General features: G+C 41.1%; 3 protein-coding genes and 2 long non-coding RNA genes across 5 annotated transcripts; 2 read left to right on the forward strand and 3 right to left on the reverse strand.

The window, feature by feature from the left end:
- Window positions 1-2,757: 2,757 nt before the first annotated feature.
- Window positions 2,758-3,738, reverse strand: LOC125191064. The gene is made up of 2 exons (XR_007171026.1): window positions 3,302-3,738; window positions 2,758-3,021 (listed from the first exon to the last, which is right to left on the reverse strand). It is a non-coding gene; the product is annotated as an uncharacterized LOC125191064 (long non-coding RNA).
- Window positions 3,739-7,534: 3,796 nt separating this feature from the next.
- On the reverse strand, window positions 7,535-8,190 carry LOC125186408. Its single transcript, XR_007170433.1, has 2 exons — window positions 8,066-8,190; window positions 7,535-7,960 (listed from the first exon to the last, which is right to left on the reverse strand). It is a non-coding gene; the product is annotated as an uncharacterized LOC125186408 (long non-coding RNA).
- Window positions 8,191-12,381: 4,191 nt separating this feature from the next.
- Window positions 12,382-12,921, forward strand: LOC125189526. Its single transcript, XM_048086798.1, has one exon. It carries the CDS (start codon window positions 12,382-12,384, stop codon window positions 12,919-12,921), a length of 540 nt encoding a protein of 179 aa, XP_047942755.1.
- A 2,931-nt stretch (window positions 12,922-15,852) lies between these two features.
- LOC125186935 (senescence-specific cysteine protease SAG39-like) lies at window positions 15,853-17,133 on the forward strand. Its single transcript, XM_048083423.1, has 2 exons — window positions 15,853-16,309; window positions 16,541-17,133. The coding sequence occupies exons 1-2, from the start codon at window positions 15,892-15,894 to the stop codon at window positions 17,131-17,133; spliced, it is 1,011 nt and encodes a 336-aa protein (XP_047939380.1). The 5' UTR covers window positions 15,853-15,891.
- Window positions 17,134-17,219: 86 nt separating this feature from the next.
- LOC125186934 (probable galactinol--sucrose galactosyltransferase 2) lies at window positions 17,220-22,405 on the reverse strand. The gene is made up of 13 exons (XM_048083422.1): window positions 22,181-22,405; window positions 20,979-21,201; window positions 20,528-20,766; window positions 20,121-20,211; window positions 19,993-20,041; window positions 19,792-19,883; window positions 19,584-19,694; window positions 19,160-19,282; window positions 18,465-19,017; window positions 18,317-18,384; window positions 18,094-18,228; window positions 17,703-18,009; window positions 17,220-17,601 (listed from the first exon to the last, which is right to left on the reverse strand). Exons 2-13 carry the CDS (start codon window positions 21,167-21,169, stop codon window positions 17,317-17,319), a joined length of 2,244 nt encoding a protein of 747 aa, XP_047939379.1. The 5' UTR covers window positions 21,170-21,201; window positions 22,181-22,405; the 3' UTR covers window positions 17,220-17,316.
- Between the last annotated feature and the right edge of the window lie 652 nt (window positions 22,406-23,057).

Below are 23,057 nucleotides of genomic sequence, written 5' to 3' on the forward strand. Positions count from 1 at the left end.
TTGTAGTTATTTTTACTTGGATATTAGTACTTCAACTTTGTATTAAATTTGAATTAAATAATATTAAATAAATTCTAAAAGTTTGTAGTTAATTTAAAAAAAAAAAAAAATCAAAATCACAATTGGGACTGGATACCCGATTTTTCGGGACTGATACCCGAGTCGGGTATTTGGGTACCCGAAATGAAATTCGGGCCGGGTATCAGGTATTGAATTTTGGGAATTTCCGGATCGGGTATCCGCGGGTACCCAATTTGACAGGCCTAGTTGTAAGAGTGTCCACAATAAGGAACCGCGGCTCCCGCCCGAGGACACGGCTGGGCCACGGCGGGGCGGGGGGTGTGGACGGGCGTGGGCCGACTAGTTGTTGGGGACACGACGGGGGATAGGTCCGCGGCTCTGCCCGTGGCTCCCTATTGCATGGCACCGGCAGCCGCGGCGCCGGAAAAGCTTTTTATTTTTTTATTTGTTTTATTTTTTTTGATTTTTTATATAAATACACTACATTTTACACATTTTCACCTCACACACATTTTGCACCCTAATTTTCACTATCTATATTTTTTAGTGTTTTTATAAAATTTTCGTTGTATAATTTTTCCATATCTATAATACAATGAAGATTTGGTTTTAATTTTTTTTATTAAATTATGCGTTTTTTCCTAATTATTATAGTCCGATCATTTTTATTCTAATTGAATTAAAATATACCAATAATTGATAAAATAATGTGATTTTTGGCGGTGGCTTATCCACTATCGGGGTTGACAAGGTTTTTTTTTTTTTTTCCGTGGACAAAAATTTGTGGCCTTGGAGTTGGGCAAATTATTGTGGACACTCGCCCTCAATAGGATAACTTCATCGGACAAAAATATAAATTTTATAAGGTCATAATTGTACACCTATTTGTTGCAGTATTTAGAGCATCTCCAATGCTATTAGAGCATCTCCAATGGTCGGCTAGCGACCGGCTAGCCGATTCTTCGCGCTGGCCGATCGGCTTTTTACAAACCTATATAAACGCGATTTTCGTTTCATTTTCATTTGCACCACTTGTTTTAACGAGTTTTTCTCTCTCTAACTTTCTGTACAAGAGCATCATCGAGCGATGAGTAACGCGGGTGGTAGCGGTGGTGGTAGTGGTGGTAGTGGTGGGGATGCTGAGGAGTACGAACGGAGGATGAACGAGGCTATGAATGCCTACATGAACCGCGAGATGGAGCGGTACATGCGTAGGGTGGAACAGCAGGCGATACCTCGCCCTCCACGAGTTGTCCACCGCCGAGCAGTGATTGATCGGGATCACGTAGCTGCACATCAGCGGCTGTACGACGACTACTTTTCAGAGAACCCGCGGTTTCCCGCCAACATGTTCCGGCGGCGTTTTAGAATGCGCAGGGAGTTGTTTATGCGCATCGTTGGGGCATTAGAGCGTCAATATCTGTGTTTCCGCTTCAGGCACGATGCGGCTGGCAGACCCGGCCACACCCCTATTCAAAAGTGCACGGCGGCAATCAGGCAGTTGGCCTACGGAGGCGCGGCAGACATGTGGGATGAGTACCTCCACATCGGTGAGTCGACAGCCCTGGAATGTCTGAAGAATTTCTGTGGGGGCGTGATAAACGTTTTCGGTGAGCAGTACCTTCGAAGCCCTACTCCCGAAGATTGTCAGAATTTGATGCAGATGCACGGGGAGAAGCATGGGTTCCCCGGGATGTTAGGCAGCATAGATTGTATGCATTGGGAGTGGAAGAACTGTCCGACTGCCTGGAAGGGGGCCTACACGACCGGCTACAAGTCAAAGAATCCCACGTTGATCCTCGAGGCCGTAGCTGATTACCGGCTGTGGATCTGGCATGTGTATTTTGGGGTAGCCGGGTCGAACAACGACCTCAACGTCCTGAACTCGTCTCCCCTCTTCAACGAGAAGTGCCAGGGCGTCGGTCCAGCCGTCTCATTTGTGGCCAACGGCAACCGGCATGATATGGGCTACTACTTGGCGGATGGGATATACCCTCGGTGGCCGGTCTTTGTGAAGACGATCAGGCAAACAAGTGATGAAAGGAAGGCCTACTTTGCGGAACGACAGGAGTCGGCGCGCAAGGACGTGGAGCGCGCATTTGGTGTGCTCCGGTCTCGATGGGCGGCAATTAAGGGTCCAACGCGTTTGTGGGATGTCGGATGCGTTTCCCAGATAATGTACGCCTGCATTATCCTGCACAACATGATCGTCGAAGACGAAGGCGTACAACTGACTAGTTGGGCCAATGACGATGAAGCCGGTCCAAGCCACGGAACGGCCACCCCTAGTGTACGACGTGGGGTACCTCTCGATGAAGCCGGTCGCCTCAAGGAATTTGCCAACATGCGCCAAGTGGATGCTCATATTCAACTCCAAAAGGATATAATTGAAGAGTTGTGGGCACGGAGGATTGCACGGCGATAGTTTTTTTTCTTTATTATGTACCTTTTTAAATGTAATTTTTTTTATCTATGTACCTTTTTAAATGCAATTAATGAATTTTCCCGTATATGTCTCGTAAATTTAATTCCGTAATTTAATCGTAATTTTAATTCCGTAAATGTAGTATATTTTGAATACTTTTTTTTGCGGCTGGCCTAAATCTGATGTGGCAGGTGGATTTTTAATACTACTACTATTCCTACAATTTTCTTTCACATAAAATCGAAATAATATCTCCATCCATGGATTTTCAATAATCTCGAAAAGTAAACATGCCTCAACAAAAAAAAGTATGCACTTTCAACTCTGCTTTCACTTAATTTCCCCTATAAAAAACATGCTCTGTAACATCTTGAAGCAAAACTCATGGCTGCAGATCAATTTTAAATTTTGATGAAGAGTGTATTGCTGATTTTTTTGTTTCATGCCTCAGCATATGATCAGATGATGCTTTAATGATGATGATAGATGAGGCTATATATTTTGCTTCAGAAACCCCATAAACTGAAATGATGGTTCGGACAGCTGTGGTCAGGTCCAAACCACTGAATCCTATCCTGTTATGAAGAGAAGCACTGAGATACTAATTTTACATAGAATTCCCTTAAATCATGGAAAAAGGGAATAAAATACAACTGAGGAGTTGCAATTGCCACATATAGATATAATAATAATACCCATCTTCAACAAAATCTAGTGCTAACTAAAAGATTCTTAATTCAATCAACCCTGATCAAAGAAGCATAACATGTATACCAAAGTCCTAAAGATAGAAACTTAAATATTAAACCTAAACTCCAATGAATCAGATATTCATAATTCAACAACAAAACATACTATAAATCATATTCCTTTCTCCCATCGATCAGAATCTGTTCCATTCTCAAACTCAGCCGTGGAGGTATCTAATCACCACCTCTTGCCCTCTCACGACATCAAAGGAGAATAACAAGCCTGACAAATAAGACTTCCTTTCTTTTTCATTCTTCCATGGAGAGAGAAAGGGGATATAATATTGAGTCTGGTGCTCACTGCTTACACTATCACCAGACCCTTTTTTCTATCCCCTTCTCCACAATCGCGAAAGACGTATTTGTCAAGCTTGAAATTCTCCCCTGATTCGACCTGAAAAAGCAATAGGTGAAGGTGATTTAGAACTACACCGCAGCTAAATAGGAGAATGGACCAGATCAGATCGTCCTCAACATTCAAGGCTATTGTAATATTTTGTTGAAATGGTCATCAAAAGAGGTGGGTTGAACTATTTTTCCTGTCTCTAGGGCACTACCAAAAGCTGTTGCGAAAGAAATGTGTATTGACTATTGATTCAGTTGTTTATGCATTATTTTTATCCACATAAATTTAATATTAATATTTCCAAAAACATCTTTGATTGTGTAACTAAAAAAACAGAAATCATAGTTATTTCCTCTATCCCAAAAGTTTTCTTTGTTTTCAAGTGGAGAGTGGATTCTACATCATTAGTAGTGTAGTTTAATGATATAAGTTGTAAATAAAATTATGTATAGATGTAATGTGTTGTTTAATTATTTCAAAATTAATAAATTCATACTTTTTAAGACTAATAAGAAAATATCTCCATAAAGTGAACTTCCAATTTAATCCCTAAAAAGAGTTCATTTTAGATACTTGAAATTTAAAAAATATCACCATAAACATTTAGAAAATAAAAAAAATCATCAAATACCATTTTTTTCTATTCTCTTATTATTTTAGTTAGAAGACTGTGGAGTACTACTTTCGTCCACATAAAAATAGTCTTGGTAGTGGACGATACGAGATTCAATACAAAATTGGTAAAATAAAAGAGATGGAAAACAATTGTTAAAGTACTGTTAATGGAATACTCCTTCCGTCCCACCACAAGTGATGGAATTTTTTTGGGCACAGAAATTAAGAAAATGATATATATTGGATTAGAGTGGAGAAAATAAAGTAAGAGAAAATGATTAAAATAAGAGAGAGTTAAAGTTTTATTTTTTGTTAAAAAGGGAAATTGATCACTTGTGATGGGACAATTCAAAATGGAAAGTTGATCACTTGTGGTGAGGCGGAGGGAGTATAATAAGTACTCACCTTATAAAGAAAAATAATTGAAACGTTAGTATTTTGTAAATCATGTTTTTATATTTAAATTTTAAATTAAATACGAGTCAAATGAGTTAGTGAACTGTGAGATTTTTATTTAAAAGTAAAATTGAAAACCGGAAAGGATTACCTAATACATTGTCTGCTATATTTCCTAATACACCATTAGAGCATTCACAATGGTAACTGTTTCTCCTCCTGCCACATCATCCAACATTAAAATTCCTCCTGTCACATCATCAGGACAAGCAACTAGACAAGCAATAGGCTAGCCACATCATCAGCACTATTAAAAAACAACTAAATTTACGGAATTAAACACAAAATACGGAATTAAATTTACGACACATATACGGGAAAAATTCGTTAATTTTATTTAAATAAAAAAAAGTACATTAACTAAAAATAAAAAAATAACATAATAAAAAAAAATCTGGGCTTCCACACACGAGCCACCGCCCCACTCTACTCTTCGTCGCCGTCCTCGCCGCCATCCCCGCTGCCACCGGCTGCACCCCCGACATCTGAGCCCGCACCTGATCCCCCCAACTGTGCCGCGAAGGTATCCAAATCGACCCGCATACTCTCGAGCATTGAGTGAAGAAACTTCTTCTCCTCGGGGTCAGTTGTCTCCTTCCATTCGTAGAAGATCTTGTGCATCTGTTTGCGCGTTTGTTGACGCGCGTAGAAGGCGAGCTCGGCTGCCGACTTGCCAACGGGGGGATGCCGACTGGACCTCCTGGGACCCCTGGGCGACTCCCCTCGCTGCCCGTTGCGCCCTCCTCTGACCAATCGGGCGAGTGCGGCGAGCGAAGGATGGAGGGGACGACTCCTCTGGAACATCCTCGGGGAGGTCGTGGGAACCGCCGCTGCTGCCGCTGTAATCACCGGTATAGTTCAGCCGCTGCTTCTTCGGCCAGCCAGCATCGACACCCGCCCGGAACTTCTCGGAATCCATCAGCACCAGATAGCAGTTCCAGTAGGTGAATTCCTTATACAGCCCCTACACGGGGAAGGCTTTCTCCGCTATCCTCCTGCAGTCCTCGTCAGTCTGGCCACTGGTCTTCATGCGGAGGAGCGTTGGTGTACAAGCCCGCAAATCGGGAGACCGTAGCCCTGATTCGCTCCCACCCCTTCTGGCACTCCTCCCCGGTGTATGCCTTCCCATGCGGGCAATTCCTCCGGTAGGCTGCTGCAATCTTAGCCCACATGTTGACGATCCTCTGATTGTTCGAAACGAGGGGATCGTCACAAACAGACACCCAAGCCTTGACCAGCGCGACGTTCTCATCTTCCGTCCACTTCCTCCGTGCACCGTCGTCATCAGCCGGCTGCGACGACTCGCCTACCACCTTTTCCCCTTCTTCTTCTTCTTCTTCTTCTTCGGTGCGCCCTGACCCTGCCCCCGCCCCTGACCTACTCCCTCTGTCTGAATGGGAGTGTCTCCGAATCGAACGCCCGGTAACAAATCCTCTATGGAGAAAGTGTCATCTCCAGTGAATTGCGTCTCCACTGGGGTCGATGTGTGGGAAGACGCAGTAAAAAAATCAAGAGTGGGGCGATAGACATTGCCTCCCCCCCCCGCGTCACGGGCTGCACCGGCTGCACCCCCGCCTGCCACCCCGGCATCATCGTGGCATCATCTGCATCCCGGCTCCCCAACCGGGCATCATCTGCATACCGGGTTGCATGCCCGGTAGCCCCTGCCCGCCGCCATGCGGCATCATCTGCTGCCAAGGGTACATGTTGTAGTACCCGCCGCCATCTGCCCCCATCCCGCCCCTGCGGGTATCGTGGGAGTTTGAGTCCCGCTCGTCGCTGGAGTAGACTCGTTGTTGTGATCCATTTCGCGTTATTGTTCTTGTACAGAAATTAAGAGAGAGAGAAAACTCGTTAAAACAAGTGGTGCGAATGAAAATGACGTGAAAATCGCGTTTATATAGTGTTTCAAAAATTTAATAAAAATAAAAAAAAATTGCGCTGGCCGATCGCCAGCCTACAATGGCGGCGAGCGGATCGGCGAGCGCTCACCGATATTCTCGCCGATTGCAATAGTTCGGCGAGCGGACCGGCTAGCGCGGGGTATCGGCTAGCCGGTCGCTCGCCTAATACTGTGGATGCTCTTATAAAGTGGACAAGTGAATCTCTATTTATGTACAGAAAAGTTGTTTCCAATATCTCTCCCGCATTTTCTCTCTATTCCTTCTTTTGTTCTATTTATTATTTTAAATCTAAATAATTATGTTAAATTTTTTAACACAAAATATAATTGTGTCAAATTTTTATATGTTCTAAAAGTTTATACGAAAGGATATAAGTTTTACTTATTCTAAAATACTCCATATAAAAGGATAACTTTTTTCTTATTTTATTGATTTTTAATATCACCAAAGTCGATTTATGTATATAACTAAAATAATAAACACTTTAATGAAAGATTTATTCGACAATTAAAATTTTGCAATAGATATTTTTATTACAAATTTTATATTGCATGACTTATGAAGGGTAAGGAAAGGGAGACGTGGCTCGTGGTAATGAAGGAAGAAATTATGTCATTACATAAAAATGGCACATGGGTTTTGGTGAGGAATATTAAGGGTTAGAAGTTGGTTAGTTTCAAGTGGATTTCAAAGAATAAAATAGAGGTGGGAGATGTTGAAACAATCAAGTACAAAGCCAGATTAGTGGTTAAGAGCTTCACACAAGAAGTATGGATAGATTTTAATGAGATTTATTCACATGTGGAGGTCAAGCACACATCCATCACAGTTCTGCTAGTTTTGGTTGCACATCGTGATTGAGAATTGCAACAACTAGATATGAAAACAATCTTCTTGTATGGAGACTTGAAAGAAACTATATACATGATGAAGCCCGAAGGTTTTATGGTTGAGGGAGATGAGCAAATGATTTGTCTCTTGAAGAAGAGTCTCTACGAGCTGGGACAAAGTTCCAAACTGTAGGAATCAAACCACCATAGATTCACTAATTACCGAAACCTCTTTTATACACTACGTATTGAGATGACTAATCTCAGAGGAACAAGCCGTAATACAAAAGAGATTACAAGATTACATAGTACAATCTAAACAAGTCGGAAACCTTAGCTACTAATCAGTCTTCCACTTAGACTGAACCTCAAGCTTCATCCGATTGTTCACCTGCACACTAAGTAAAGACATTAGTAATCAACACAAGATCCCTAAGAATCTAAACCAGAAAAGATTTGACTAAGGTCACGTAAGTCAGGATGTGGCTCAGGTCACAACAGCGACTACACCAGGCTAAGAACCTCCCCACACGCTTCAACCAAGAGTCACCAAAGGAGAACCGTCGAAACTTTGGATCAGAGACCACTGCCTCACCGACCAACACCAGCTCCAACTATCTCAACACAAGGAAGTACACAAATCTCATAGATCTCCCAATTCTCACACCGAATCTCTCACAACTCACACCAACACACCAAATCTCAGAAGGAAACCGAACCAGGGATTCATCGGAGGAAACAGAAGATCGGAGAAGAAGACCAGCAGTAACCGCCATAGATGTAGAGAGAGAAAGAAGAGAGAAGGAAGAGCACATCTTCGTCAAGAGGAAGAGTGAGAGAGAGAATAGAATGAGTGAAGTGAAACAGGGCAGCAACACTTAACACACATAAAGCACAACCCTACATCAGACGGTTGATGTTGGTGATCCAAGTAGAGTAGCCACGTGGCGTGCATCGGTGAGGTCAAGCGATGAGAGGGCAAGGCCTCAATTAATTACATTGAAGCAGGCTCAATTCCAATTAATTGTGAGTTGTTTTGGTCCAACTTAGTTAAGCTAGATCTAGTGTTTTCTTCAAGTTTCTAATCGGTTGTTTCTTCTTAAAATGCATAGTTTGAGTTTTTCCGCCACCTTGCATGCTTATCTGAGTGCACGTGTGCTGATTTCTGCTTGGTTGCATTTGTTTGAATTCTTCCTACATCTAAGTTTAGAGTCAATGATTTTGGTGTTACTCCCTCCATCCCAAGATATTAGACTCGTATACCACTTTGGGGCGTCCCAACATATTTGATTCATTTCTATTTATGGTAAAAATTTACTTTACTACCAGCTCCACTTACACAACTAAACAACATCTCCTAAATTTTTATGCCCAAAAGAAGTGAGTCTAATATCTTGGGACGGAGGGAGTAGATCTGAGTTGTTTGATTCCGACCTAAAGCATTCATCCATGGAAGTTGAGTTTTCTGATCATTTTTCTCGTTTGCTTGGTAAAGAATAGAACGTCGCAGTCAGCCTAGGGACCACTTTTTTGCTTTAGTTGCTTTTTCTGTTTTGTCTTTTGCTTTTTCAGCTTTTTCTGCATGTTCAAGTAACAGTTAGCCAGTGAGTCTATTATTCCTTTTTGCTTTTGTCTATCTATTTAGGGTAAGTTTTCACTTTTCACATGCGCACTAGTAGACTAGCCTTCACCCTCACGTACATATCCCGCTACATGAAGCATTTAGTTACTTACTGGTCAGGATAGGTAGAGTCTCATTTTATTTTACGCCTAGGTAAAACTCAACCCCAAAAGCGTGGCAGCTAACCAATCCCTCCCAGAATGTCATCTTAAGTGTATCGCCTACATCCATCTATGTGGGATCAATCCTTTACTCCGCTATACTAGCCAGTAGAAGTGGGTTGAGGTTTTTGATATGGAAGATAGACACAGACCAAACGACACAACTAGGTCTAGGTTTCCTCCTAGCCAGTTGACAAACTAAACACGCACAGAGTCATAGTCTGCATTCCATAGTCTATCACTGCAGCCTACTTATTGCTTTGTGTAGATGATATGTTGGTGGCAGGTGCAAACAAAGAAGAAGTAGTTGGCAAAAGATGAGTTAAGATGAATGGTTTGGAGGATGCAAGGAGGATTCTTGGCATGGATATCATTAGGAACATAAAAGAAAGGGCCTTGAAGATATTATAGATAGACTGACTACATCAACAAGGTCTTAACAAGATTTCAGATACATTCAAAGACAGTGTCAATTCCTCTTGCGAGACATTTCAAGTTGAGCAATGATCAAAAGCCGAAAATCGATCACGAGGTTAAGGAGATGAGTGCAATCCCTTATGCAAACATCGTTAGCAGTATAATGTATACCATGATATGTACCAGACCAGATGTGCCTCAAGCGATCAGTGTGGAGAGCCGATACATGGCTAATTATGGCAGAGAGCATTGAACTGCTCTTAAATAGATCATTAGATGCTTGAAAGGATCAGCTGGGTATGGTCTTAAATTCAAGAGCAAGGATCGTCATGGAGAAGATGCCTTGCAAGGATATTGTGATTCGGCCTATGCCTGGAACAGAGACAATAAGAAGTCTCAAAGTGGATACATCTTCAATCTTTATGGAAATGTTGTTTCATAGAAGTCTAATCTCCAATCAGTGGTAGCCTTGTCAACTACTGAAGCCGAATATATAGCACCCATAGAGGCAGCTAAGGAAGGGATAATGAAAGGCTTCGGTGTAAGGCAGGAAGTTGTTGAGATCAAATGATAGTAATATCGCTATATGTTTGTCGAAACATAAGTATTTCATGATAGAAGTAAACACGTAATTCAGTATCATGTTTCCGTGGACGTAGGCTAAGGTCAAAACACATAATTCCTTTTGTGTTCTTGATTTCAACTTGTCGTTCCTTTCACGAGCAATCCACAACAGAATTTAGACCGGAAAAATAAGTTTTATAATTTGGTATATTATGGTACCATTATCAGTTTCTGACATTATAGCAACACAACATAATCTAACTGCTAAAATCTTATCTGCTGCATATTTACCAAAATACCCTGTAAAACTTTAAAAAAAAGAAAAGCCCAACGTTCATAACTTCACAGTTCACACACACACACACGCATACGTATGTGTGTTACGCTCTTCAGAGTATAGTGCTGTGTCACCCAATGTAAGATTGGAACAGAAAACATGTGACATTAATAAGGACAAATTGGGAAGAGAAATCCTAAAATAATTTAATAATTTACTTGTATATTTTTTTGAAACTCACACCCGAAAAAAAATCGGTATCTTTTTGTGAATGATATATCAAATATATTGGAATGGGACTCGAGGACTTCTTCCGCCAAAAGCCAAAAAGTAAATAAAATAGATATCATATAGTAGTATTATTATCAAACTAAAATTATAAAAAAAGTTATTTGTAATCAACTCTATTCACATTCATATATTCTTTGTCCTAAAGTTCACACCTCTCTCTCCCTTTCTCTCTCATACACACCTTTTACCTTTGCTTTCTTGAAACATGTCACCATATATTAATATACATGCTAACACAATGGGTGTAGGCAACCCTCTTCCGCAGCTAGTGGGGCCTCCCCCGGCCACGGTGGCGGACGAGCCCGGGCACTCGACTCACCGCTCAATCGAGACACTGGTGGTGGTGTTAGCTGTCATCACACTAATTGGAGTTATTGCAGGGATCATCGCTCGCCTCTGTGGCGGCCAAGGCAACGATGAGGGCTGGGTCGAGAAGCGCTGTCGCAGCTGCATTGAAGCCGGAGTCGACACGGCGCCACCGCCACCGGCTAAGGAGGAGGAGCCGAAGCCAGCCGCCGCAGCTAAGAAGTGAGCTTGTTTTTTTGTTTCACACTCAAAATGTAGTACTAAGTGGGAGTAATTTGATTTTTTGCATATTTTTATTTTAAATATTATGCATAATTAGTCATTAGTGTGACAGTCAAAGAAATATGGAAGTTGGTCAAAATTAATTATAGTGGCAGTGTGACTTTGGTCGGAATATTGTAGTGTGAATGGGACACTTGCTTACTGACTTTCAACTTTTAATTTTGCAATATTATAGTCTTTCCTTATAAGAAAATTGTACTGTATTTAATTCAATTTTGTAAGTTTGCCACTTATTAAATGCGACAAAATGTATGCTATTCAAGTTCATTTTTGTATTTTATTTTTAGTTGTATATTAGTAAATGTAGAAAGGGAATCTAGAATTTGTAGTGTTATATCATGCCATATGGGAAAAACTATCCGTTGCCAATTACCTTTTCTAGTTCCCTGTGATATAATAAAAGTTATCTTTTGTGAGTGAAACATTGTGTTGGTGATGAATCGCTTTTTACACGTATAGAATATAAATAATAAATTTCCATTATATACATATTCGATTTTGACAAACCTGTCAATTGAACACATTAAAAAATTCTTCTAAATTCTCCATTCTCAAATTTGTTAAAAAATCTCTATTAACTTATACTAAGAAATAACAAACAAAGGATAGAGAAAGAGGGACAAAGAAAGATAGCCGAGATCGGCTGTTTGGAGACAAAGAGATAATAGAGTTTTGATTAAATCTTGCTTAATTCCTAATGATAAACTCTCCAAATATTTTAAGTTCAAAACAAGGGGAAAACTAACTCACTCTCGAAACATAGGTATCAGTACCCATTACCAAGATCTTAAAATCTTATTTATTAAAATGATTTAACTCTTGAAATCATACTCACGCTATAGGGCGGACGTCCGTCGCATCGTTCGTCACTGTGTCTTCGCAGACAATGGCTTAACCATCGTCCGTGGACGAAGCGCGGACGATGCTCATCGTCCGTCGCATCGTCCGCCACTGTGGCATCGCGGACGATGCGGCGGACGATGCTCACGCATTTTCTTTTTTTATTTTATTTTATTTTTTTCCAAAATTTTTTCTTAGTTAAACACCACAATTCTCTACCATTTCAAACACTCCAATTTCACATCTCTTCAATTATTCTCTCTCATCTCCTCAAATATGAATCCCGACGACTACGATTTGAGTACATCGGATGGCTGCAGACGGGCCTTGACTCGAGCCTTGTTCGATTGCGTTAATGAAGCCGCAGTGGAATGCTTGGCCGCAGCGGCGGCGGCGGTGGCGGCGGTGGCGCGGGTCCCTCGTTCGATTCGATGTCGAACGTTTGTCCCCCGCGAACACGACGTAGCTCACGAACGGCTGTTCGCAGACTATTTTGTCGAGCAACCACGGTGGGGCCCCACCTTTTTTCACCGCCGTTTTAGAATGAGCCGAGATCTTTTTCTTCACATTGTGCACACGTTGGAAGGACGTGATGAATACTTCCAGTATCGTGAAGACGGCATCGGTAGACCCGGACTTACGCCGTTGCAGAAGTGCACGGTTGCGATTCGGCAGTTGGCCTACGGCACCACAACGGATATGTTCGACGAGTACCTTCACATCGGGGATACAACTGGCCGCAGTTGTCTAAAGAATTTTTGTAAGGGAGTTGTGGAGGCTTTTTGCGACATATATTTGCGACGCCCGACCTGCTGATAAGTGCCAGAGCCTGATGAGGATGCACGAGACGGTTCACGGCTTCCCTGGGATGCTAGGGAGCATCGACTATATGCACTGGCAGTGGAACAACTGCCCGACGGCGTGGAGAGGCCAATTTACTAGTGGCTACAAGGGCAGCCACCCGACGATGATCCTGGAAGCCGTCGCTGACCACCGCCTCTGGATCTGGCATGCCTACTTCGGTGTAGCCGGGTCTGAACAACGACATCAACGTCCTCAACTCGTCCACCTTCTTCGCCGATCAGTGTAGGGGTCGCGGCCCGGCCGTCTAGTTCACTGCCAACGGCCGCAGATATCATATGGGGTACTACTTGGCCGATGGCATATACCCAAGGTGGCCTGTTTTTGTGAAGATGATCAGCTGCCCAATTGGAGACAAGAGAGTCTTGTTTGCGGCAAAGCAGGAGTCTGCGCGGAAGGATGTGGAGCGGGCTTTTGGGGTGCTCCAATCGCGGTGGGCATCGTGAAAGGTCCGGCGCGTTTCTAGTTCAAGGAAGTCATCGCCGACGTCATGTATGCGTGCATCATCATGCATAACATGCTAGTCGAACAAGTAGTTGGACATGTCACCGATTGGGTGGATGATGAAGCCGGATCTAGCTCCAGCACGACGACCCCGCCTGTCGCTCGAGGATTACCGATGGGCTTCGATGAGGTTCTACAGAGACAGACTTCAATGCGCAGCCAACAAGACCACGCGACGCTCATGGGCGACATGATTGAAGAAGTTTGGAAGCGTTTCGGCCATTGAAGATTTGTAGTTTATTTATTTGTATGTAAAATTTGAACTTTCTATGGAATGAAGTTGTTTTCTCCAATTGTTGTAGTATTTAAATATTCAAAAAATAAATAAAATGCTTAGGGCGGGGCTAGTCCGCCCCATTGTGGATGCCCTAAGTTCACGAATGTGTTTGGCTAATGGAAAATTATTTAGCACTAAACTCAATTGCAGATATGCAGTATAGATATTATAGAGTCAAAAAGTACGCATATGGTATTGAATCACTAGAATTAAAACACAAACTGTGTATCACAAAGTTTCATATAGTAGTTGGAACAACTGGGATTTTGGGAAGCATTTCTAAAATCTAGACATAATTAAGTAAATACCAAAATAAAACAAGAAAATCAATGAATTTAAACAGACATAATAAACCAAACACATGTTTGATGTTTTGGGACCAAAAATGTGCGAACATCATTTTTCAAGAACCAATTTTAAGTTTACTCTATTAGAAAAGAGAAAAATTAATGTAGTTATGAGCACGATTTCGTATTTTTAATATGGTGATTTAAAAAATTAAATTATTATTGTATTACACATTTATATTTAGCCCATAGGCCAAGGCCCAAGTAAAATATAATCCTAGAAAATAGAAAAGACCTAAAAAATTTGTCTTGCTTTTGAAGACAACTGCACTCAGGAGGACCTTGCCCTCCCCCAAGACCCAATTTTCACTAAAAAAAACTTGTTTTTTTAAGGACATAAAAGAAAATTTTGTGTCCTTAAACTAAGGATAAATTATTTGGTTGACACTTCCATTTGAGTCCTCTATATTTAGTTGGGACAATAACAATAAGGATGTTTTTTTAAAGGTTGAAAGTATATTTAGAAACATAAATTAGTGTCCTTAATTGCATTAAAAATATCTTTAATGATTTTTTCTATTGTATTTTTTTTTTCCTATCACTATAATATGTTATAACATTTTATTATATTTTTATATTTATTATTTGCATGTTAATATTTTTATCCCTCTTACTCTAATTTTCTAGCTCCATCCTTACCCTAATTTATTAGTTAAAGAAAAAGAGTCTAACCAAGTGAGTTGTTTTTCATCGTCAAAGATGCTCTTTACATGTTCCAAAATCAAATTTGGTCTTTAGACGAAATAATGCTCAGATGTTAGTCCTGGTTTTCCAAATAGTGACGAATCAAATTCAACACACATCGGCCCAATGCTTAGAAATCAAGTCAAACTTTAAACGAGATGATACTAAAAAAAATTAAAAGTGATCTGTTAAGCTTCGAAAAGTTGGTGCTTAAAATTCAGATATAATATATCTGAGTTCTAAATAAGCTAATGCTATGAGCTATGACATTATGCAAATATTTTCATATCCATCATTCTAAAAAATCGTATCGAATTCATCTTTTTAAATACCGCTACTTACAATAATTTCCATCGCATCATATCCATCATTCTAAAAATCGTATCGAATTCATCTTTTTTATATACCGTTACTTTCAATAATTTCCATCTCATCCGACATTAAATTTGTATAGATTTTCACTTAATCTTTTTATCACCAATTTTGTATGGAATTTGAAAACATATTTGAGAGAGATTTAATTTGTATTATCCCAACCAAAAATTAATATATACTCCCTCCGTCCCACAAAGTTTGTAGCCATTTTACCATTTTCGTCTGTGCCACAAAGTTTGTCTCAATTGGAATCTTTCCAAAATAGACATTAAATACATCTCTCAATCTCCTCAATGTGGGATCCTTATTCCACTACACACTTCAATTTAATACAAAGTCAAATAATTTCTTAAAATTCGTGGCGAGTCAAACTAAAACAAACTTTGTGGAACGAAGGGAGTAACTACTTAAATTGGTTAACATTATATTAGTAACTTGAACTGTGCCAAGAATTTAAATGGAACAAACAAAATTAATCAAAAAATATTTGTATACAAATGGTTTAACCTGATATGATCATAAATATAATGTAAAAAGATAGTAATAAAACGTCTACGGAAAATAGTTAGTCCAAATCGCCCTAATCTCCACGGCAAATATGCTCAAATTTGATCATTCTATTGTTTTGCAAATGCAACATGAAAATGAGACATAAAAAAGCTCTAGTAGTATAAATACATGTATCCTTCAAACCTCAAATACACATTAAAACCAACATTCATCACAACAGTAAGAAAAATGGCTCTCTCAATATCAAAACTCTCGATTCTTGCCATCCTATTTTTGGCAACTTGGGGTTCAGCTTCCCGCCAACTTCCAAAACCGTCGATGATGGAGAGGCACGAGCGGTGGATGTTGGAGTACGGACGCACGTACGAGGGCGAGGAAGAAAAGGCGGCCCGCTTCGCTATATTTAAGAAAAATGTGGAGTTCATCGAGGCGTTTAATGCAGAGGGAACCCGGCCATACAAGGTCGGGATCAATGCGTTTGCGGACCAGACCAACGAGGAGTTCACAGCCGCTAGGAATGGACTCAGAGTGCCGGAGGTGTGCGAGGCTACTCCCTTTAGGTATGGGAATGCCACTGCTTTGCCATCTACTATGGATTGGCGGAAGGAAGGCGCAGTCACCCCTGTTAAAGATCAAGGCCAATGTGGTAAGTCACACTCACCCTCATCAATTTATTTAGGGATATTGGTCTTAAAAATTATTCGGCAAATTCTGGTATTTACCATAAACTTTGAAAATGGTTTAAAACATATAACAAACCATAAGATTGTGTGTCAATTTTCCACGATAGATCATTCTTCAAACCCAACAAGCATATAGTGTATTGTATGTCATGTTAGGAAGTTAAAACGACGTCGGTTTCATGTATAACATTCAGGGAGCTGCTGGGCATTCTCGGCAGTGGCAGCAACAGAAGGGATCAACCAGATATCAACAAGCAAGCTGATCTCCCTCTCCGAGCAAGAAATCGTCGACTGCGACAGAACAAGCCAGGATCAAGGCTGCGGCGGAGGATACATGGAAGACGCCTTCTCCTTCATCATCAAAAACAAAGGCATCGCCGCAGAGTCCACATACCCCTACACCGGCAGTGACGACACCTGCAACAAGAGTGAGGAGTCCCCCGAGGCCGCCAAGATCTCCTCCTACGAGAAGGTGCCCGCGAACAGCGAGAGCGCCCTGCTCAAGGCTGTCGCCCATCAGCCCGTATCCGTCTCCATCGATGCAAGCGGGATGGCCTTCCAGTTCTACTCTAGCGGTGTGTTTACGGGCGACTGTGGGACTGATCTTGATCATGGGGTCACTGCAGTGGGATATGGGGAAGATCAACATGGGACTAAGTTTTGGTTGGTGAAGAACTCTTGGGGAACAAGCTGGGGAGAAGAAGGGTATATCAGAATGGAGAGGGATGTTGCTGCTAAAGGAGGACTGTGTGGGATTGCTATGGATTCTTCATACCCTGTTGCTTAACTTTAATGTGGGAAAGGAAATCTTATGTTTATAGACACAACCTATGTGTTGTGATTTGTACTTATTTTTACTTTGTGTGAATGAAATTACAGAACAAAGATACATATATATATTATTGGGATAAATGATACAACAACAAGCACATTGCACTTATTCCTATAGGAAGAAGACTACTCCTTTGTCTCAGAATTTGATCTCAATAGTCCATCTGTACATTTCCTCTTCTGGCAAGGGAATGGAGAGACTCACCAGCCCCGTGGCAGATTCATAGTCGAAATCAGTCTCAGTGCCGCCCACAGTGCACTTCAATGGCCTCTGAGAAGAGTAGGCGCCAAAGCGGCCGCATCCCCTGACTTTGAGTGTAACGCTGCTGCTATCAGAGATGTTGTCGCACTGCTCCACAGCACCACCACTGTTGAACATGTCGAGTAGGCCGATTGGCGCGAAGGAAATGTCTGCTGTGATCTTCTGCTTTTTGAGAAGAAAATGGTTAGTTTAACTTTTTATTTGGGAGCTAACTTGCTACTTGCTAGCCATGTTATAGTTGATCTGCTTTAGGGAGAACTAACCTTGAGAGGGCAGATATGGTAGAGTTCATACTCGAGAACCTTGAGCGTGACAGGGAGGGACGCGCCTTTAGGCAGGCGGACTAACTCGCCAGATCTGTGCGCGTAGGCAATGGCATCACCATTCCAATCTGGTCCAGCAAGTTGGGCAATGTTATTAACGTCTATAGCTTGAACGGAGCCAGTGAGCGTGCCGGGGGAGGCATCATGGATGCGTGTCTTCTTCTCTATCTTGCACCAGCCTGCACCTTGGCAGTTGAAGACGCCAACTACTCCTGAACACTTGTTTGCATTCCAGATTTTGAGCAAGCTGACATGGTACTGGACATTAGTTCTCCCTGAAAACAGAGGACAGATAAAAAAAGAAATTTGGACAAGCTCGTGGCTCACAAACCTTGTTCCGTCTCTGGCTGGATCAACAAAGAGGCAGTCGATTGTAGGTCGTCCAGGAAGCCGTGCGCGAAGAACTGACCCGTCAGGAAGAACCAACTTCTTCAAGAGCTCGAAGTTGTGGTTACCGGGCTTGTCACTGTTTCAAAGAACAAGGATGAGATTTCACAGCACCAAATATAAACCAATGTTGAAAAAGATTAAGAGTGGAGGAATAGCAAAATCACCTCACATAAATTGAGCATCCTCCTATAGCTCTAGCTGCAGCATGATAGTCAGCAGCAGGGTGCAGGCTCTGCACCAGCAGGAAAAAGTCAGCACTATTTTACCAAGTAATAAATGTGTTGAAGAAGAAGGTGAAAGAGAAATACTGACATGAAACATATCCCAATCAGGCTGCATAAATTCTCCTAAGAAAACGGTGTTATAAGCTACTGAAGAAATGTGGATGGTGTGGGAAGCAGGATCACGAGGGTAGTAATCGTCAGAAGCTCTGACCACAGCAGTCTGTCTGGCGCTGTAGATTCCGTCAGTGTTGTGGCACATGCAAGAGATGCATCCGTTATCAGCAAAGTTGCGAGCAATGGAAGCTTCGAGGGCCTGATGGTAGCTACGAGTGAGAGAAACTCTGCCGCCATGGCCAGCTCCAAGAGTCTCAATGATGTTCTGGACATCAACTTTAACTCCATCTACTCCACAGGAAGCCAAATACGCATGAAGCTCATTGTAGAAATTGAACACTTTCTTTGGAGGCACAAGGCCCAATCCATGCACAGCAAGACTATCCATGACAATGTCTGGTTGGTTCCCTGTTACACCAGGAGACTGCACAGGATATGCCAAAGCAGTGTCGTAGTGTTCCATCCCGGGACCTGCAGGCTGCACTCCACCCCAGTAACCCGCTAGAGCATGCCACACGTACACGAATCTGTAGTAGAAATAACAGAAAATTTACATTTAGTCCACAGCTCATAGTTATAACGAAAACTTCCTAGTCCACTAGGAAGCCATAATTATCCTCAAGTCATAACGACATATGTGCAGTAGAAAGATCAAGTTGAAGAACTTACTTGACATTATGCTGTTCCTTGGCATCTTTCACAACATGCTTCAGACCTGAGTCTTGTTCTTCGATCTTTCCATTTTTTTTAAACTTAGCGTTCTCTTTAATTCCTGTTAGTCGGTTCGCAAACCTAAGAATGGAAGCAGTCACATATACGGATTAGGTTAAAACTGAATCTTGTAGTCGAAAAAGTGATGATAATTGCTAACATGGTTTGTTAAGCCAGCTTGAATCTTATCAAATTCCATAACAAACATCCGGTTATATTAACTGACTTTTCAATTGCAAGTTCTATGATATACTGAATGAATCTTATCAAATATTGATATTATGAACAGCCATAACACCCGACAGAGAACAGCCATGTGATTGTTCTGTGAGAAACTGAATCTGAAATTTAATTGACATGATTGAGTTAGTAGGTGTCTTACTGGGCTCCTTCTTGTACAACACAATTTGGATCATTCTTTGCCTCGTTGCCAATCTGTTGCCAACCATCATCAATGATTAGGAAGCGTGGTGGTGTACCTCCTTTAGACAAGCTGCAAAATGAAATATGATTTCAGAATGTTATACAGATAACCCAACTTTTTATTTGTTACTTTTATTATTTAGGTCCAAGAAATTCAGCAACTGTACCTCTTGAGTCCTTCTTCAACACCCTCAGCAGTGACATCAGTATAAAATGCATCCCACGTGCACCATCCAAACCAGTCAAGGAAAGCAGGCAACTTCAAGGAGTCCAAAATGCGTTTATGCAAAATATTAGCATAAAATTAGATATTATGTCTTTGGATTGGTCCTTAAATGTTATATATACTCATCAGAACCTTTTCTTACCTTTTTCTTCTCTCGGTGATGAAATGTTTGCATATGTTTCTCAACAGCTCTGTTTCACAAAGAACAAAAATTAATCTATCAGTGAATAACCATGCAAATACAACTTCATAAGAGAAACAACGCCTTACTTGACAGCCTGATCGATGACTTCAAAAGGATTGAGCCCAGCGTGCATGTAAACTAGGTGAAGTCCTTGGTCTGTCTCAACTGCATTGTCTCCTGCAACAAACGACATAATAAACATGGTCATTCCTATCCTTTCGAACTCTTTGTTTCATGGTTAATCCCCTTCAACCCAGTGAAGCCAACTATTATATGCATTTGATTAAAGGGAAAACTGATTTTTCCAACTTAGAGGTTTTGCCTTGGATAACAATCTATGGTCATCCTACAGACCCTTAAATTTCCTTTTGTATGATGAAATTGTCAACAGGCTGAAGAAATTGGCATAACAGAATGTATGTGGTCAGCAGGACATACGCCATCAATACACATATAGTTATCCCAGAGCTTTTGGGTGTCATGAACTACTCACCACTCTCGAGGCAGATCTCCAGCTCACTCTTGTCATTGCCTTGAAGTGCTGCACGGAATGGCCCTTCAAGGATAGGCAGAAGAACAGTATAGATAGTCGGGGCATCTTCACCTTCACTAGCGTCCTTGCTCTCGATGAGCATGAACTGAGTCTCCAGTGGAATATCTTTCCCACATGTTCCCATTCTCTGGGTCATCCACCAGAGCTTGAAACGAAATAAGCACATGAAGCGCACATCCCTGTTACAGAGGAAAATTAGATGACCATCATAGTAATGAAGTTTTTAATAAATTTCCTAAAGGGAGTCGAAAAATAACTAGTGTTTTTTTTTTCTATAATTAACTGCCACTCTTCTTTTATTAAGTAACTCCATATTTAATCAGTTGGTTTGAATATGCTTTAGAAAAGCCAAAGATTAAGCATTAGTAGAAACAGATAGTCTAGTGCTTACTCCAAGACACCAACTGGGAAGACATGGAGACTTTTGCTATGGGAAGCTGTGGCACCAATGAAAGCACCGGCGACGAGTCCTAGACCAGATCCTGGGGTAACCACAATGTTTTCAGGAACCCCTGTGATTATGGTTTTCCCATGAATCACAAGGTTCCCGTCGTTGACAGAGATATTGGGTGTAACCGTCATCTTTGTGCGTTTAAGGAGTGCTTCAGAATTTACTGCACATAAAGAAAGAACAAGCACAACTCAATTATCAATCTCCAACATCATCAATCAGATAGCCCAAATGAATTTCTGAGACTCTGTAATACTATCAGAATTACGTCACTGATACCAATTATGTGTAACAAGTCAAAAAGAAGATTGAATTAAGAAGTACTTCAATTTTGAAAAAGAAATACTAGCATCTTTGAACCAGCATACGACATACAGATCTGTTAGATCCCACTTTCAACTTTTACTGCGACTTAAATAACCTTGTGGTTTGCTTAGTCCGTCCTCCTTTTCTCTACTCTATCTCCCAATATACAAACTCAACAAAGAAAAATGTTTGTAGCTGGAAGTTCCTATACAAATAGAAGCGAAACACAATGAAAAGCAAGAGTCTAAAACAGCACTCTTAATTAACAGATCCTACTTGATCGATGTAGTTACTCACAATCACCAGATTGGCATGAACAACAACCAAAACGTAATTAATTGTGTGTGTATCCATATTTCTGTAGGTTGAGATATTTGAATGGTAATTACTAACTAGAAACAACGCATTTAAGCAAAACATAATAGATATCCTAACCAACTCGATAGAATTACAGGCAGATATAATCAATTCATAGTCGAGCTTCAACTTGTATCCTGTAACAGAGCTATCCAAGAGCAGACGGCAGATGCAAAATATCAAAAATACGGTGAACATAAAAACACGAAAAAGCACAGTATGAAATCACCTCCAAATAAATTCGAATTCTCGCGTCCATATAATCGTACAGCACAATTCAGACGTACTACCGTACTGATCCGCATATACGATCGGGGAATCATAATTCATAGATGGAATGGAAGGTAACACATAATTATTTGCACTAAAATTCCGTGAAAAAAAGGTCTAAGATGATCAACAGAAGTAGCTGAAATTCAAAATTGACATATAAAGTAAAAGCAAAACAAAAAGGAAGTTCCAGCAAACACCAAACGTACCTTTCCAGTATCCTTTAATCCGGCTCCAACCAGATCAAATTCTCTCCGTGGAAGATGCGTTTCCGCTTTCCAGAGAGAGGAAAGAGATTCGAAAATAGGAAGCACACTTGACAGCTCAGCAGAAGCGCACTCCAGTAAGGAATGCAGCCTTCACGCTAGAGATGACGGAGGTCAACTGAAATGCACCACGCGCTCGCAAATGCTTATACAATGGGGTGCGAGTTTGAAGGAGGAGCTACCTCGGCTTTATATAGGATTTGCAGCACAATCTCGCCGGTGCTCCGCTAATGCGGAGGAGACACGTGGCTCCACTAGTGTATCACAGGGGTATTTCAGTCATTCAGTGCTGCATAGTGATAGTGCAAACTGCAAAATTTGGTTGTTAGTTTCTTACATACACCAAACTAATAATGGCCAAATTTTCTTCTATCTTCTTGGATAAGGAGATTGGAAAGTGTCTTGAAACTATATGCATATAACTTTTTGTTTATTTTTGGTTTAATTAAAAAATCAATTCCTACAAAAACACTTCATGTTCTCTCATGGATTTTATTAATAGGGTGAACTTCAAATTTAGTCTATGGAATACTATATTTGGGTTATTTGCCTATAAATACATTAATTTTTAAATTTAGTATTTGGAATATATATTTGGGTTATTTGCCCGCTTCAGGATGAGGAAGGGGACACCTTCCCGCTCCAGCCCGCCCCAGCCGCTAGCCTGGAGGGGGCCACCCCTGTGATCAAAGGGTTGGTCACGAGTATGCAGTGTCGCCCCTCCTCCTCCGCCCATAATTACGATTTCAGAAACTATGATTTTTCTACTTTTTTTTCACATGATTGGATGCAGTGTGTGTGTATCTGAGTGTAAGAGAGA

This window comes from Salvia hispanica, chromosome 5, assembly GCF_023119035.1.
Source record: "Salvia hispanica cultivar TCC Black 2014 chromosome 5, UniMelb_Shisp_WGS_1.0, whole genome shotgun sequence".
Classification (NCBI taxonomy): domain Eukaryota; kingdom Viridiplantae; phylum Streptophyta; class Magnoliopsida; order Lamiales; family Lamiaceae; genus Salvia; species Salvia hispanica.